Source organism: Rousettus aegyptiacus, unplaced genomic scaffold, assembly GCF_014176215.1.
Source record: "Rousettus aegyptiacus isolate mRouAeg1 unplaced genomic scaffold, mRouAeg1.p scaffold_m13_p_16, whole genome shotgun sequence".
NCBI lineage: Eukaryota > Metazoa > Chordata > Mammalia > Chiroptera > Pteropodidae > Rousettus > Rousettus aegyptiacus.
Genome location: NW_023416291.1, coordinates 41296762 through 41313455, shown reverse-complemented (window position 1 = coordinate 41313455; position 16694 = coordinate 41296762). Strand labels below are relative to the sequence as shown.

Below are 16694 nucleotides of genomic sequence, written 5' to 3'. Positions count from 1 at the left end.
CCGCAAAAAAATCCTATGTTGAAGTCCAAATCCCCAAAAGGATGGTGGTAGGAGTTAGGGCCTTTGGGAGATCATTAGGGTCTGATGAGGCCACGAGGATGGAGCCTTCATGGTGCGACTAATGCCTTTGCAAGGAACTCAGGAGAATTTGCTCTCTGTGCCCCTGCCATCCCGGCCATGTGAGGACACAAGAAAGCAGCCATCTGCAAGCCAGGAAGAGGCCTTCACTAGAACCCCACCATTCTGGCACCCTGATTTCAGACTTCTAGCCTCTGAAATCATAAAAGGTAAGTTTGTTGTTTAAGCTGCCCCATCTGCGTAACATTACAGCAGCCTGAACAAAGACATTGATTGGGTCTGAGGAAGGAATCTGTACCATGAAATCCTACACAGCCACACAGTGTGCTGACCACCTTGGGACATCCGAAGATGAGTATGTCCTGGGGCTGCTGTCACAAAGTGTCACAAACTGAGGGGCTTAGAACAACAGGTGTGGACAGTCGGTTCTTTCAGGGAGTTCTAGGGCAGGACCCTTCCTCACATCTTCCAGCTTCTGGGGGCGCCAGTGTTCCTTCACTTACGGCCGCCTCACTCCAATCTGTGTCTCCGTCTATCTGCACAGACCCTTCTTGTATGGGTCCGTCTTCCCTTCTGTCCCTTATAAGGAAACTTGTCATAGGATTTCGGGGCAATCCAAGATGATCTCATCTTGAGATCCTTCACTAAATGACATCTGCAAAGGCCCTTTTTCCAAATCCAGTCACATTCACAGGCATCAGGGATCAGGACTTGGGTATGTTTTTGGGGGCCACTTTCAGCCCTGTATGGATGGCATCTTAGCTAAAACTTTATCTAGGAGTTTCTGTATGTGCAGTGGTCAGGGTAGGGGCTCATCAGGAAATGTGTTTGTAACCTCTGGGTTTTAGGTTCCTCCTTCCTGCAGCTGTGACTCTCCTGGAATGAGTATCAAATTTCTCCAGGAACAGAGAGCAGATTTTGTTTTACGACTTTCGAGCAGAGACTGGGGTTCAAATCTTACCTCAGCCATTGACCGGTCTGTATAGCAATGGTCTGCCAGCTGCCTTCCCTGTCTGTAAAATGGGCCCCTCAGAGTGGCCAGGTTGGAGGGCCAAGAGCCACTGGCAGTGATCACTGCTGGCGAGGCATGCCGTCTCCTGGGCCTCAGTTTCCCCATCTGCATCATGGAGGCCAGAGCATAGCTGACCTGGAGCCCACACAGTGGTGATGACTGTCCCAGATGCCACCAAGTCTCCTGCCAACAAAAGGAACTGAGGCCACAGCTGAGTGGGGTACTTCATTTATTTCTGATGCAGTGACTCTCAGGACAGTGGCAGATTTGGTTCGAGGGGTGAGGGTCAGAATGGGGGTGATGTGGGGCTAGAATTCCACCTTGCAGGCAGGGAAGGCCTCATCCTGCATAGACACTGTGCTGTTACTGCCCAGCACCGTGATGCCCAGCGCCTGGTGTTGGGCATGTGTCTCTTCATACCACTCGTGCATGGCCACTGAGTCGAAGGTGGGGATCAGGGTCACCTGTGGGCAGGACAGATGGACAGACAATGAGGGGTAGAGTACCCTCTGCCCTCCTGGCTCAGGCCGTTGGCAGCCAAGGCCCTTCTTCTCCAATCACATGTGCTCTGCTTCCCTCATTTCTTGCCTGGATGTTTGCAGCCAGCAGCCAGTACATCTCTGAAGTCCCTTCTGTCCCCCACAGCACCCAAAGGACCCTCTTACAACCCAGGAGACCAGGCCACCACTCTGTGAATCCCTCTCTGTACCTCCCACGAGTGGCTCATCTGGGCCTCCCTCCAGATCCTTGGACATAGCAGGCTCGCTCCCACCTCCGGGCCTTTGCCCATGCTGTACCCTGTGCCCACTCTCCCTCCCAGTTGCTTTGTAAGCTATGTGCAAGGCTGGGGGGTGGTCACAAACTCACACCCTGAGTGGGTAGCCAGCTACTTAGAAGTTCCTCCCTTTACCCACACTTGCCTCAACCTTCAAGGCTGTTTCAAGGCTTCCTTTGGGGACAACCCCAGCCCTCTTTCCTAACTATGTAGATGCTGTGCCCATCTCCCCTCCCCCTGCCCCCTGCCATTCCTCTTGGCCAGTTCTCATGACAGTGGGGTGGCTGAGAGCCAGGGGTCAGGGGAGGTGGTCAAATCAGCCACACTCTGTGTCCTTACCCAGGTTGCTACAAATGGATGAGAAAAAGGACATGACAGGAGTAGCATCCTGAGAATGGTGGGGGAGGGAACTCCTGCATTTGCCCTCCTTTCTTTCCTTGTGGCCTTGGGGATGCAGCTGAGTCTCTCTGAGCTCCAGTCCCTCCTCAATAGGAAGACACAAGAAGGTGCTGACCCCGCCCTGTGCCAAAACTGTCGGTGGCCCTGGGGTGGTCACATACCTGGAGGTCACGGTCCCACTTCTGCTTGCTGGCCAGCAGTGCATCCAGGACGGCCCGCATGCCCTCTTCTTTGTGCTGGTCCTGGCCACTGATGACATAGCAGAGTGCACGCACCCGCCGGAAGAACTCCTCATCCACCAGGCATGCGCTGTGGCCACTAGGCAGGTAGGCCAGGTCAAGGTAGATCGGCGAGCCAGGTGAGGCCTCCAACCCACCTGGCCGGCTACCAGCTGATCCTGTGGGCCAGAGGAATGGGATCAGTTGTGAGCTCCTGGGACTGAGAAGGGGCTGAGACTCGTGGCTTGGGACGAGGCTTCCAGTGGCTCCCTTCTCAGCATGAGGCCTGATCTCACTGTTTTATGGTTGGCTGACAAGCCCACCCTGGCATGAACTGCAAACACTCCTGGCTGCCTCCTCGTGCCTGGTCATTCCCTGGACACAAACATCCTCAGGGCCAGAAGGAGGAGGCAGTCGTGGAGTGCTTCCTGAAAGAGGGGGGTTTTGGACACTTGAGCCCTGAAAGCAACTGGTGTCTGGAACACTGCTGTTACTGCAACATCTACCTGTTCAATTACTCAAGGGGTATTTATTGAGCCCTCCTGGGCATCAGGTCCTGTGAACATGGCAGTGATCAAGACAGACAAAAATCCCTGCCCTCCAGGGTGACAGAGAGCCAGAGCTACTGTGTGAGGCACTAAACTGTAAGGAGTCCCAGGATGGGGTAGCCTGGATGGAGATGGGACAACTGCGCTTGGGGCTTTGTCTACAGCCCCGAACCCAGAGCCTGTAAAAGGGGATGAAGCAGCCACTCCAGTGTGAGTAAACTCATAATCACTTCACTGAGGTCTTGGGTACAGGACAACTGCCAGACATTTGACGTCTTATGATCATAAACACTGCCCAGTTCAGGGTGTGGGCCCAGAGGGGAGTGGGAGTATTTGCAGAATAAATGAAACCCCTAGCTTTGGGCGAGTGGCGTTCCCTCACTCAAAACTAGGGACTGTGGCTGCAAGGATGCTGTTCAGAGCCTTAGGAAGAGAAAGCTACTGTGGCTATTGAGAGCAAAAGGGAGACAGGAGAGGCAGAGTGGAAAGAGCAAAGAGAAGATGTAGGGAAACATGGGCAGGATGAGGGTAAGAGAGAGGCCAGCAAGCTATAGCCCACAGGCTAAATACCACCTGCTTTTATGAAGATGGTTTTACTGGACTACCCACTCAGTTACTTACTGAGCTGCTTTTGTGCTACCAAGGCCAAGATAAGTTTGGGACAGAGACAGTCCAGCCTGCAAAGGTGAAAAGTTTACCCTTCGGCCCTTTAAGACACAGTTTGCTGACATAGCCTGGAGGGTCAGACACCTGAATGGTCAAAACTGTGGCCTCTACAAAGCACCCAAACACCTGGCAGACAGAGCCTGAGATTATCCTCGACCTCCATGTGCCAGCCTTTCCCATGGGCTCAGGGGGGCCACCCTCTCCCTGCAACTATGCTGGGAACCCCTGACTAGCCGAAAGTCACAGGGACCCATAAGATACCTCCCTTGGAATTTGCTCAAGACAGACAAGAGACGGTAGCTCAGGTGGGCGCTGAAGCTCATCAAGAGACTGGGATGGCCAGCAGCCAAAGACAGGCCACGCAGGGAGAGAAACCAGAGATACCCATCAGCTCCTGGAGGGCAGGACTACCCTGGGCACCTGGAATAGGGCCCAACCCACAAGCAAATAATGCTCAGTAAACATAAGCTACAATTATTACTGTTGTCACTGTCATTGCTTTCTCACCAGCCCTCCCTAAGTAATTCTACGCCACACTAACCAATGCGGTGGTCACCAAGCACTGCAACATGGCATGAGCTGACAGGAGCTGGAGTGTCAAACACATGCCAGCCTCCCAAAACTTAGTACAGAAAAGAAAAGGGGCTCTAATAATCTTTTATTTGATTACATGTTTAAGTATCACCTTGATATAGTCGTTAACAAAGTGGGAGGATTCGGCAGTAGGAAGCACCGCTCCCCACGTACGGGACGATTGTATTGCAGACCCTCCCTCTCAAGTTGAAGTGACTTATGTGGGATTTAAAGGACCACACATTTCTTCTTGTTTCTTCCCTTCTGGAGCCAGGTATTTAAGAACTAAGATATTCAGAAGCAACTACATACACAGGAGAATTTAGAAAGTCACTACACATGCCCAGAGAAAGGTATAGGCTGAGAAAAGACCTGGGAACACCTTATATTTACATCTCAAGACTGATCTTTGGCACAGAGACAGCCCACAATAATTAAACATCCAAAAGCGATAGCAAACCCTGGGGAAAGAGGAAATTTGGATTGTCAGTTACCACATTATTACATTCAAATGTACAGTTTTAAAAAAATCACAAGGTATATAAAGAAACAGGAAAGGATAGACCATCCAAAAGAAAAAAATAAGTCAACAAAACCTGTCCCGGACAAACACCAGATGGTAGACTTACTAGATAAAAACTTTAAAACAACTGTCTGAAAGATCCTCAAAATAATAAAGGAGGACATAGAGAAAAACCAAGAAAACAATATATGAACAAAACAGAAAACCAGTAAGAAAATAGAAAACAAAAACAACCCAAAAAGAAATCCTACAGCTGAAAAAGTACAACTGAAATGAAAAATTCGCTAGAGGGATTCAGTTCAAGATTTGAATAGGCAGAAGAATCAGCAAAATTGATGAGAGGGCAATGGAATTTATCAAGTTAGATAAATAGAAAAAAGATTAAATAAAGTGAAGTTTTAAGAAACCTGTGGGACACCATTAAGAGGACCAACATATGTTCTGTGGGATTCCAAGCAAGAGGAGAGAGAAAGGGGTAGAAAAATTATTTAAAGAAACAAAAACTCAAGATTTCCCATATCTGATTAAAAACATGAATATAAACATCCAAGATGCTTAATAAACTCCAAGTAGGATGAACTCTGAGGCCCACACTGAGACACATTATACACAAACTGTTAAAAGCAAAGACAAAGAGAATTTTGAGAGAAAGTGATGCTAAAGGGGAAGTTTATACCAAAAAATTATATTTAAGAAGCTTATATTTAAAAAGAATATCTCAAATCAATGACCTAACTTCACAACCTAACCTAGTTCTTAAGGAACTAGAAAAAGAAGAACGAAAGTAAATCTAAAGCTAGCAAAAGGAAGAAAATAAAGATTGGAACAGAGATCAATAAAAATAGAGAACAGAAAAACAACACAGAAGAAAAGCAATGTTGGTTCTTTGAAAAAATTAACAAAATCGACAACTCTTTAACTAGATTGACTAAGAAAAAAGACTCAAATTAGTAAGATAAAAAATGATGAACAGAATAGAATAAAGAGCCCAGAAATAAAGCCTCATATATAAGATCAAATGATTTTGACAAGGGAACCAAGACCATTCAATGGGGGAAAGAAGAATCTTTTCAACAATGGTGCTGGGAAACCTGGATATCCACATGTAACAGAATGAAGTTGAACCTTTATTTAGCACCTTATTCACAAATTAACCCAAAATTGATCAAAGAGCTAAAACTATAAAACTCTTAGAAGAAAACATAAGGTAAAAGCTTCATGACACTGGATTTGACAATGATTTATTGAAATGTGACACCAAAACAAAGGCAACGAAAGAAAACAGACAAATTGAACTTTATATTGAAAAAAAGTAAAAACTGTTGTGCATCAAAGGACACTATCACCAACATAGTAAAAAAGTAACTCACAGAATGGGAGTAAATATCTCACAAATCATATATCTGATAGGGGATCCGTATCCAGAATACACAGAGAACTCTCACAACCCAACAACAACAAAAAAACAAACAACCCAACTCAAAAATGGGCAAAGGACTTAAGTAGACATTTCTCCAAAGCAGACACAGAAACTGCCAACAAACAAATGAAAAGATGGTCAACATCACTAATCATCAGAGAAATGCAAATCAAAGCCACAAGATACCACTTCATACCCATCAGGATAACAAACAAACAAAAAAGTAAGTGTTGATGAGGATGTGGAGAAACTGAAACCCTTGTGTACTGTTGGTGGGAATGTTCAATGGTGCAGCTGCTATGGAAAATAATATGGAGGTTCCTCAAAAAATTAAACATAAAATTACCACATGATCCAGCAATTCCACTTCTGGGTATTTATCCGAAAGAATTAAAAGCAGAGTCTCAAAGGGATGTTTTTATGTCTATGTTCATAGCAGCATTATTTATAGCAGCCAAAAGTGGAAGCAACTCAAATGTCCATGGTTGGACGAATAAACAAAATGTGGTCCATCCATAGAATGGAGTATTATCCAGCCTTAAAAAGGAAATTGTGACACCTGCTACAACATGGATTAACCATGAGGACACTATGCTAACTAAAATAAGACAGTCATCAAAAGGACAAATGCTGTATGATACCACTTATATGCGGTCCCTAGAGGAATCAGAGTCATAAGAGACAGAAAGTAGAGGGGTGGGTGCCAGGGGCTGAGGGGAGGGGGATGGGAGTTAGTGCTTAACGGAAACAAGAGTGTCAGTTTTGCAAGATGAAAGAAGTTCTGGAGATGAATGGTAGTGATGGCTGCACAACAATATGAATGTACTTACTGCCACTAAACCGGACACTTAAAAATGGCTAAGGTGGTAAATTTCATGTTATGCATATTTCATCACAATTAAGGAAAATTAGAAGAAAAGGTTAACAAAGCAGGTCCTAGACTGCTATCCTTAGAAAGGCCTGCTTACAGGTTGGCCCGGGGCTAGCATCTGGAAACTGAGATTTCAGAAGGGCTCTCACTGTTCTGTAAACAATAAGGGTGGCTCTCTAAGCCTACACCATTCATACGGCAATGTGGCTTAGGCAAACACTGGCTTTCCCTTTTCTGAGGAGTCTGGAACTGTGGAATGAGCCAGGCAGAGGTGCGAGTGTGACCAGCCCCCAACAGAAACCCTCCAGCTGAGTCTCTAATGGGCCTCCCCAGTGGAGGCCACTTCTGTGTGATCACAGCTTGTTGCTCCAAAATTAAACATGGTATGACTCCACTGGGAGAGAACTCTAGAAGCTTGTGCCTGGTTCCCTGGGGCATCGTGTCCTCCATCCTATGTTGTCCCTCACCTGCCTACCCCCCATCCTTTTGTTTTCATACATCGCAGCCAAGAGTACAACTATATGCCAGGTCCTCCTAACCAATCATCGACCTGAGCCTAGTCTTAGGAACCCTGACACAAATGGTTAGGTCAAATATACTACTAACTTCGCCTTTTTCTTTCCACTCACTATGACTACAAGCGAACCCAGGATGACATATTTGCTCACTGTTTCTGTGACAGTACTGCTTGAGCGACTCGGAATTCCAAGTGCTTAAACAGTGAAGCCAGAGCTTCCATTTTATAGGAGAAACTGAGGCCCATAGAAGGTGGCAGGCATGGCTAAGGAAGGCCACATAACATTAGGGAAGGAGGACATGGGCTGGTAACCCACTACAAGATTTCAGGCCCCAGTTACTTACCAGATGGGCCCCGAGTGGTTGTCTTGGGGACTAATGGCTTTCTGGATAGAGGTGCCCGACCTCCCTTGTCACTGGGCTCACTTCGAGTGCTGAGTGGCCGACTGGTTCGGTCTCCACCAGCAAGCCCCTTGGTCTTAGCAGCGCTCACTGAAGTGGCTTTGGGTGCAGTGGTTCCAGGGGTGGTGCGGACCAGGGACTTCCGGGTACGGCTGAGGCCCTCTGTCAGCCGGGCCTGTTCAGGGGGCAGCAGCTCGGGGTCCACCATGCAGATGTTGGGGGGGGTGGGCAGTGGTGGGGGGACCTTGAGAGTGTCAGGCAGCGGATTGCGGCGAGAGACTCCAAAGCCCTCTGTGTCCTCATCCGAGTCTGCAATGCCCGGGGCGACAGGCAAGGGGTCTGAGTCGGACAGCGTTGGTAGGGACTCACTGACAGATGTGGGTGGTGTTTCTTCAGCTCCCATGGCACCTGCCCGCTCCTGGGACCGGGCACTGCTGTCATTGGAGCTGCCGGGGGATGTGGGAGCTGGTGCATTGGGCACAACCTTGCGGTGCTCAAACTCACAGGGAGACACGAGGCAGAGGTCCACATCATGTGGGGAGACTGAGCGCTGTACCCGGGGGGCTCGAAGTGGGAGACTCAGCCCAGCCTCACTCATGGGGGCAGGAGGAGGTGGCAGTACCTGCTCGAAGGAAACAGACAGGGACTCATCCACCTCTGTGGAGTGTGGGGAGCCCACCTCAGCAGGCAGGGAGGGTGTGGTCACTGTGGGGGAGGCATCAGGCCCAGCCTCTCCACCCCGCAGTGGGCTCAGTGACAGCCTCCTGCTGCCCTCAGCTGGGCCCTGGGAGGCTCCAGTGGGCGAGGGGGTGCATGGCAGGGGAGTGCCAGTGGACACCTGCTGCTCTTGTGTCTTCGCCTCTAGGTTGCCACTGTCCTCCCTGGCAGGGCTCAGCCCCAGGTCCACACTGCTCCCCTGGCTGGGTGTGGCCACCAGCTGGGGTGCTGGGGAACTGCCGGCCTCCATAGGGGGGTTGTCCTCTCTGCAGCGGAAGCTGGTAGGGCTACGGGGCCCATTCTCCACCAATGGGACACCTGGGCGGGGGGTGTTGGGTGCTCTTCGGGGCTTGGGCACCGCCTGGGCCCCTGCCTTCTTGCCAATAACCACAGCAGAAGCTGCCCGGCGCACCTCCCGGGGCTGAGTCCGAGGCATGCTCGGCTTGGGGTCCTTCTTCACCTCCTGGGGGGGCCTAGATTCTTTCTCAGCCCTGCGAGGGGCCTCAGCCCGTGGCCGCTCCTTCCGGGCCGTCCCAGGCCGCTCCTGGGCAGGCCTGGCAGGCACCATAGTCCGGCCTTCTCTCTTCGAGCTGTCCCGGGAGCCCACGCTTTCTTTGCTCTCAGCACGCCGAGGCCCTGCCAGATCTTGGGGGGTCACCACAGGCTCTCGCAAGAACCTCAAGTGCTGCAGGCGGACCAGGCCATCCAGCAGGTGGGCAGGTGGAGTACAGCCAGGGAATAGCACACGTACCACCTTCTCAGTGGGGCCTGCAGGGTGCCACACCAGCAGGGCACACACAGAGGCTAATGCACGCTCAGCACTGGCTGAGGGCGGGTGCAGCACATACATGTCCAGCCGACCGACACCCATCTTCTGGAAGAGCACAGTGGGCTCAGCTGGCAGCAGCCCTCGGCTCAGGGGCAGGGGTGTGATGCCCAGCTGAGCCAGTAGGCTCCGGGCCAGCTCTGCCTCATCCTCGCCATGCACCAGACGCGAGGCAACCCCATGGGCATTGAGGAACACAACGCCAAGGCTAGGTGAGACCAGCCTTCGCAGCCTGTCATCCTCAGAACCCACACCGGCTGCCGCCTCCTCACGTTCTGCCAGCTTGCGCCGCAGCAGACTGTTGAGACCCGGGAGGCTATCAGCACCTGCGTGAGTCACCAGTACGGCATCTACCCTGTCCAGGTGCCGCACCAGTTTCCAGAAGCTTGACTTAGGGTTCGAGCCTCCATTGACCAGCATGGTGAAGCCATTGACGGCGAAAAAGGCGGCATCCCCGAGGCCACCGGGGAAGATGTAGCAGCAGGGCCGTGCGAGCCTAAGGAAGCCCACGGATGCCGGTGGCTCGAGCAGCTCGAAGGGGGATGGCAGCTCCAGTGACTCGGACACATACTCCAGGAACTCACGCAGGCCCTCAGAGACAGGCCGCTGCACCGGTGGGTTCAGCTGCAGCTGGAGCCCACCCTGGAGGCAGGTAACTTCAGGTGCTATTTGGGCCCAGTTGCCAAAGGATGGGCAGGTAATGGTGAGCTTGGGTGGGTCTGCAGGTGGGGGTGCAGAAGCCAGGAGATCCTGGATCTACAGTGGGGGAGGTAAAATATGGTTAAGGGGCTACCTAGGGCCAGGCCAACACTCATCCCCTCAGGAAAACTGGGCAAGGACACCCCTGTCTTGCCTCCTGGGACTGAAAGGGTGGTCTCCTGTCACCTTCAGGACAAAAGCCAAGCCCTCTCCCAGCCCTGCCTCACCCTATTTTCCCCTCCCTCGACCCCTCCTTCTCTCACTCTCCCTGTCTCAGGGCATCTGCACTTACTGTTACCCTCTCTTCGAGCACAACTCCCTCCAGGGGGCCCTTCCCTGTCTCCTCACTGGCTCCTCTCTCACCATTACATCACTCACTACAATGTGAACACATGGTTTCCAAAGTTTTTGCTCATCTGCCCCACCCGGATCAGGGACTCCAGAAGGGACCCCGTCCAGCTCTATTCCAATTGGGTCCTGGTATCTGCTGTGGCACTTGGGGCCTCTGGGATGTCCGCTAATCAATCCACAGGCCTAGCCTTGAACCACAACTGTCGTAGGTGATGGGACTAGGCTTTGACAAGAGGACACGTGTCACCACCATCCCTCCACAGAGGAGGAGGGAATAGGGCTCCGGGAGACAGCAGGTCATTGGGGCCACACAGCCAGGACTCAGAGCCAGGTAAAGCAGGATGGGGAGGAGGCAGCTTACCTCTTTGTCCCCTAGGACCTGGAGGAAGTGACGGGGTGAGAAGCCCCCGGTCTGGAGCAGCAGCTCCCCTGTCTCCTCCAGGCAGGGCCCGGCCAGCACCACTAGCTTGTGAGGGGCAGGGTCCAGCAGAAGGTTCCGGAGCTGAAGAAGGGGTAAAGTGTTAAAGGCCCTATTCTGCACAGTGACCTAACAACCCCAAATCTATATATAGCCACCGCCCTCCTGTCCTTACCCCACAGCCAGGACAGTGCTCAATCAGAAGCCAGAAAGGTAGCCTCTGGGCCTCCTGCTGGGCCCTGCCTGCCTCCCTCCAAACTCTTGCTCATCCTGCAAAGCCTGCCTCCAGGGCTCCCTCATCTTGGAAGCTCTCCATACACTTTTGGGGCTCCCTCAAGCCCATTTCTCCCTATGGTCCAGCCCCAATACCATGGGAAAAGGGTATCTGTGTCTGCCAGTCTCCTGTGCCCCTCGAGAGAGCATTTTTGATCAAAGGAAGCAACCTGTACGAAGGTCTCTATAGAGGTGCCCTGGGGCTCCATCTTGTTCATCTTTCTCATAGATAATTGGGAGAAGGATGCAGATGTCCACAAACTAAAAGTATTAAGAAGTCAGTTCAGACGACTGTGGCCCAACCCGAGGGAATGCACAAAATACAAACATCAGTAGGGTCCTGCCTTCCTACCTCCAGACCTTCCCCATCCCATTCCTTCCTCCCAAACTCTAGCCTTTCTGATTCCACCTGCTCCCATCGTCACTCCTGAGGAGGGAATAAACTGAGGCTGGAGCCATGGTGGGTGGGGAGGCTTCCAGAGGGAGGGAGCACTGATGCCGGGTGCCGAGAAAAGGATTTCAGGCAGTGAGAAGACAGGGACACGGGTTAGGATGAGGGATGGCACGGGTCCCTGCAGACGACTCACTCCAAGAGCTGACTGGTCCCTACCTCATCACAGAGGGACTTGTCTGATGGGTTCAGAAGTACCAGGGTCTCCAGGGTATCTCCACGGTGGTGCAGACTGCGTTGGCCTGTGGGGGATCAGACAGACCCTGTGAGTTTGGGGCTGGGCTGCGTGCATGGGGTCAGGCTGTCCCAGGGTAGGATCCTGCCTACTTGCATGACCCCAGGCAGCCACAAGCCCCTCTAGGACCTGTTTCCCGGGAACTCAGCCCAGCAGAGCTGGCCCACATGGTAGTGCCATAGGTAAAGATGAGGCAAGAACAGAAAGCCTACCTTAGCAGGCCTCCCACTAAAAACAAGGGTGACAACAAGGTCACCATTGCTTGTGGAGCCTAATTCACAGCTTTCAGACCTGCAGGAGACGCCATCACCATTTTATAAGCAAAGAGCCTGAGCCCTGGGAGGATCAATGATGGAACAGCATGTGTCCTGAGGCAGAACTGTGGAAGGATCGGAGAAGTGGAGAGTGGAGAAGAGCGAGGAGCAGCAGGAGGGAGCTAAAGGCGAAGGTGGGAAGGCCTCATAGGCCAGGAGAGGGGAGTGAGGTTGATTCTGAGATCCCGACCCTGGCGTGTCCTGGGTTAGAAAGCTAGAGAGGAAAGGACCCTCCAGTGCTAGTCAACCTTTAGCAGTTCATCATGTGCTTCTTATCACACACCCGGATATTGCCCCATTTGAGTGGGGAAACCAAGGCACAGAGAAGGGAAGTGGCCTAGAAGGTCACAAAAGCCCAACGGGATTTCTAGCCCTTCCCGCCTCCTTGAGGGGTCAGGAAACCACCCGGAACTGCTTGGACAATGAGGTGATGGTCACTTCCTTCCTCGCCTTCCTTCCTGTCCCGCAGCAGCCTGGAGGTGACTAAACGGGCTGGCTGAGATGGCTGATGGGGGGGCCTAGGTGGCACGCAGGGCCCACTCAACAGCTGCTCTGTTCACTCGGGTCACTCCAGACTCCCCAGGGAGCCACAGGCTGTGTGAGACCAGTTCAAGCATCCCAGCTCCCCCCTCAATTTGCTCCTTTCTCAACTCCCCATCTACTGAGTATTTGCTGTGTACCCAACCCTGTGCAGGGGTCACAGGCATGAACCAGACATATTCTCTGCCACACAAGGACCATACTCCACCCTCCAGGCCCACCCAGCATTCTCTCCTCTTCCAAATGTCCTTTTGCCTGGGCCCTTCCCTCCACCTGACACAGCAGCCCCAGCTGCTTCTCCTCTAAAAAGTTCCCCCATCAGAGGTCTCCCTGTCCCCCACATCTCAGCTGCCTTATCTGTCAAATGGTGACAAAAACACAAGTTCCTGCCTTATGGGCTGTTGATGACCAAGGGAGACAGCACCAGGTCAGGGTCTGCCACTGCTCCACACTCAGCAGAGCTCAGGTGTATTTCACTATTGTTTAGGCACTCCGAGAACATTGCCCAATGAACACAGAGGGGAGCGGCTAGGCACACGGGGTCCTCGGCCTCACCTTTTACAATGCTGGAGAAGGTAGCTGAATGCCGGGACACGAAGACCTTGAGCTGCTCGTCCAGGCTGCAGATGCGAGGGTCAATGTCCCAAGACCGGATGCCTGGTGGGGGGAAATGGAAGCAAGGTGGGAACTCAGTCCCCTCTCCTCAACCAGCCCCAGCAGTGACAGCCTAGAAACTCAGAACCACTTAATGGGCCCTAGAATCTCACTGCACTGAGGGATCCAAAACATAACTTGCATGTTACAGAGAAGATTCAGAACATCAGCAAGAAAGCCCATCCAGCATCTGCCCCCATCACAGGTCTCACTGCTCCTCCCCACTGTCAGGCACATTCCAACCTCTGGGCTCTGTCACCAGTTGTTCCCACTGTCCAGAGGTCCCTCCCGCAACCTTCCCATCCCTAAGGTCCTCGAACTCCTTTGCATCCTTCTGAGCACTCCCCACAACACTGGAGCTTAACACTGGTTCCATCTCTTCACTCACGTTGGGTCCATCCCCCACCAGACCGTTAGCCCTGCAACAGCAGGGCTGAGCCTGCCTGTGGTCCCCACCTTGTACCCTGCAGGGGAACATTCCCCAAGCCTGTGAATGGAGGAATGTGCTGCCGCCCAAATTTACAAGCTATGGACCCCAAGCCCTGCTGATTGGAGAGATGAATGCCCCCAACCACGGTATGGGGTGCACCACGCCAGCCAGTCCCACCATGCCAAGTGGATGCAGGTGAACTGAACCTTGCAGGTGCACCTATGACTCACTGCTTCAAGTGCCAAATCCCCTGGGCAAACCGCACCCGCCCACATCCCAATTAGCAGCTCCTCATGGAGCCACCGAAAATGGGCCCCGAGGCTCCAGGCCTGGCTTCCCCATGTCTACTGCCCCTGCAGGGCATCCAGTCTGTTAAGACCCGGGTATTCGAGGCGGCGACGCCCTTCCCTCGATGCCGTTCGCGGCAGTCTTCTCTTGTGTTGCCCAATCGCGCGGGTCCCAATGCTCAGGCTGTTATCCCCTCTGTGATCTGCACCCAACCCAGGCCCGGAGCAGCCCAACCCAGGCCCGGACGCCCACGACCTCCGCCCGTGCCGTACGCCTAACGGTGGTGGGACCGAGTTCCCGGCCCCTCGATCTCGCTACCCCTACCCCTGGCTCGGGCTGCGGCCCCCAGGATCCAGCCGGCCTACCGGCCTAGCCGCCCCACCCCCGAGCCCACGCCCCACCTCCCAATCCGCCGCCCGGCCGCCCCATCCCCCACTCCGGCCCCCAGCCCTCAGTCCCCAGTTCCAGCCTGACCTCGTTCGAGCTCCTCCAGCACGTAGGCCAGCAGCCCCGGGCACCCGCACTCGCCGCCTACCACGAGTAGCAGCGAGCTCGGCGTCTCAGCCGCCCCAGGCCCGGCCGCCGCCGCCGCCGCCGCCATCTTCGCGCCGCCCTGACGCTATGAGTGCCCGCCCCTTTGGCCCCGCCCCGCTACTTTCGCTCCTTAAAGGGGCCGCACAGGACCCGCCCAGAAGTCCCCCTTCCTCTATTTATCGGGCTGCTCCTAGCTGTTTGAGGTAATGGGAGCTGGTCATGAGGCCTCCTATGTGGTTGGCGTACTCTTGGGTCTTCGCTTTGGGCTCCCCATAAATAATCATCCATCCATCCATCCACCCACCCATCCATCCATCCATCCATCCATCCATTTGTCCAGCCATTCCAAAAGCTTTGACTGCATGCCTACCACATGTGAATCTGAATCCCTGCCCTCACATTATACCCCAGTGAGCCCAATCAGAGCCATGTCCAGATGCTCCCAGCTCCCTAGATCAGGGCTTGAACAGAGAAAAGAAAGGTATCTTGCAGCCAGGGCTTTGAGGGACATGTCGGAGTTTGCCAGGTGTGGGTGGTGGGGAAAGAGCACGTGAAGCAAAGTACATTGTGTTTGAGACACATTCCAGAGCACTCTGGGCCTGGAGCAGGGCAACACGCTTCTGCATTTGCTGTGTGCCAGGCATTTTATTCCATTAGCTAGCTCATTGATTACATGCACAAACCTATGAGGTAGATGCTGTTATCAGAATCATTTCAAAAGAAAGGAGAAAAAACTTAGGCTTGGAGAAATGAAGTCTCCAGGCCCGTAAGTGGTAGAGCAGAAATTTGAACTCATATGGGTCTGATTCAAGATCCAGCCTGTGGCAGGGACTGACAGGCTGGCTTACATGGATACCCCTCCATCTCCAAACAATCTCATTTAGCCCTTTATCTATGGTGGCCACTACTTGAAAAATGATTTTGACAGTGGCTCATACCCATGCTGTCTCCCCCGGATGTGAGCTCCCTGTCTTTAGAGGTACACAAAAGAAATCAAGACAAAAAAGTCTGGGAAGCAGAATCAGCCTTCCTCTGTCCTCCATTATCTGAGTTGTTCAGCCCAACTTCCTCCCTGGTCAGTGTGTAATAATCACTGGCCACAAGCCATCTACATTCTGCTACTCAGCTTCCTCTCTCTCTTTCTGGCCCTAGCATCTTTCCTCTATTTCAACCACTCCCCCTTGGCTCCCTTCCCTGTGTCCTGGCTGCTTGTGATTTTTTTTTTTTTTTTTTTTTACTATTGCTCTAAGCAATCATGAGAGTGGGAATGTTTGTGTCAGGCTCTGTACCCCTTACCAGGATGGGAGCTTGTTGGAAGCCAGACCAAGCTGAGGCCTCTCTGGAGCCCTAGTAGGACAAGGCCGAGCATCTGCAAAGTATAAAACAAAGACTTGTGGAATGGGGGTAAAAAGCCCATTGGTCTATCATTTATTTATTCATTTATTCCTTCATGTGCATTTATTGACTGGGTCAGAGTTCATACCCAATCTCATAACCAAAGTTTCTGCTTTTCCTTCTGCCCGAAGCTGTGATTTATTTATTCCAGTTTGGCCCTGAGGTGTCAAAATGTGTCTCCACCAGGAGATCTTATTGGGGGGAAGGGTGCCCTTTATAGGCCTCTGATGTTCTGAGTGTTCTGGAGCCCTGAGGCTTTTCTGTGCCAGAGTGTCCTCAGGCTGGGAACTCTGGCGTGGGGAGTGTGGGGAGCATCTCCCCAGTGATGAAGAAGCATTTTGGGGACCATTTCTGAAATCTCGGGCCCTGGGCACAGGTCACTACCCTCCTGCCTTTGTCAATGCCCAGCTCCATGCCTGTTTCAATGTTGTCAGTTCCCAGAAGGGTCAGGTAAAGGCATTTGTGGCAAAAATGGAACCCTGGGCCCTCAGGACTTCCAGACACTCTCATTTTCTTCCCGTGGTAGTTCTTTTCTCTTTTTAACATTTTTGTTGAGGTTTAACAAAAC

The 16694-nt window shown here is 52.4% G+C and overlaps 1 protein-coding gene across 1 annotated transcript; it reads right to left on the bottom strand.

Moving 5' to 3' along the window:
* Positions 1-1302: 1302 nt before the first annotated feature.
* MAP1S (microtubule associated protein 1S) lies at positions 1303-14804 on the bottom strand. Its single transcript, XM_016157809.2, has 7 exons — positions 14672-14804; positions 13381-13482; positions 11896-11978; positions 10956-11096; positions 7945-10300; positions 2426-2661; positions 1303-1554 (listed from the first exon to the last, which is right to left on the bottom strand). The coding sequence occupies exons 1-7, from the start codon at positions 14796-14798 to the stop codon at positions 1399-1401; spliced, it is 3201 nt and encodes a 1066-aa protein (XP_016013295.2). The 5' UTR covers positions 14799-14804; the 3' UTR covers positions 1303-1398.
* Between the last annotated feature and the right edge of the window lie 1890 nt (positions 14805-16694).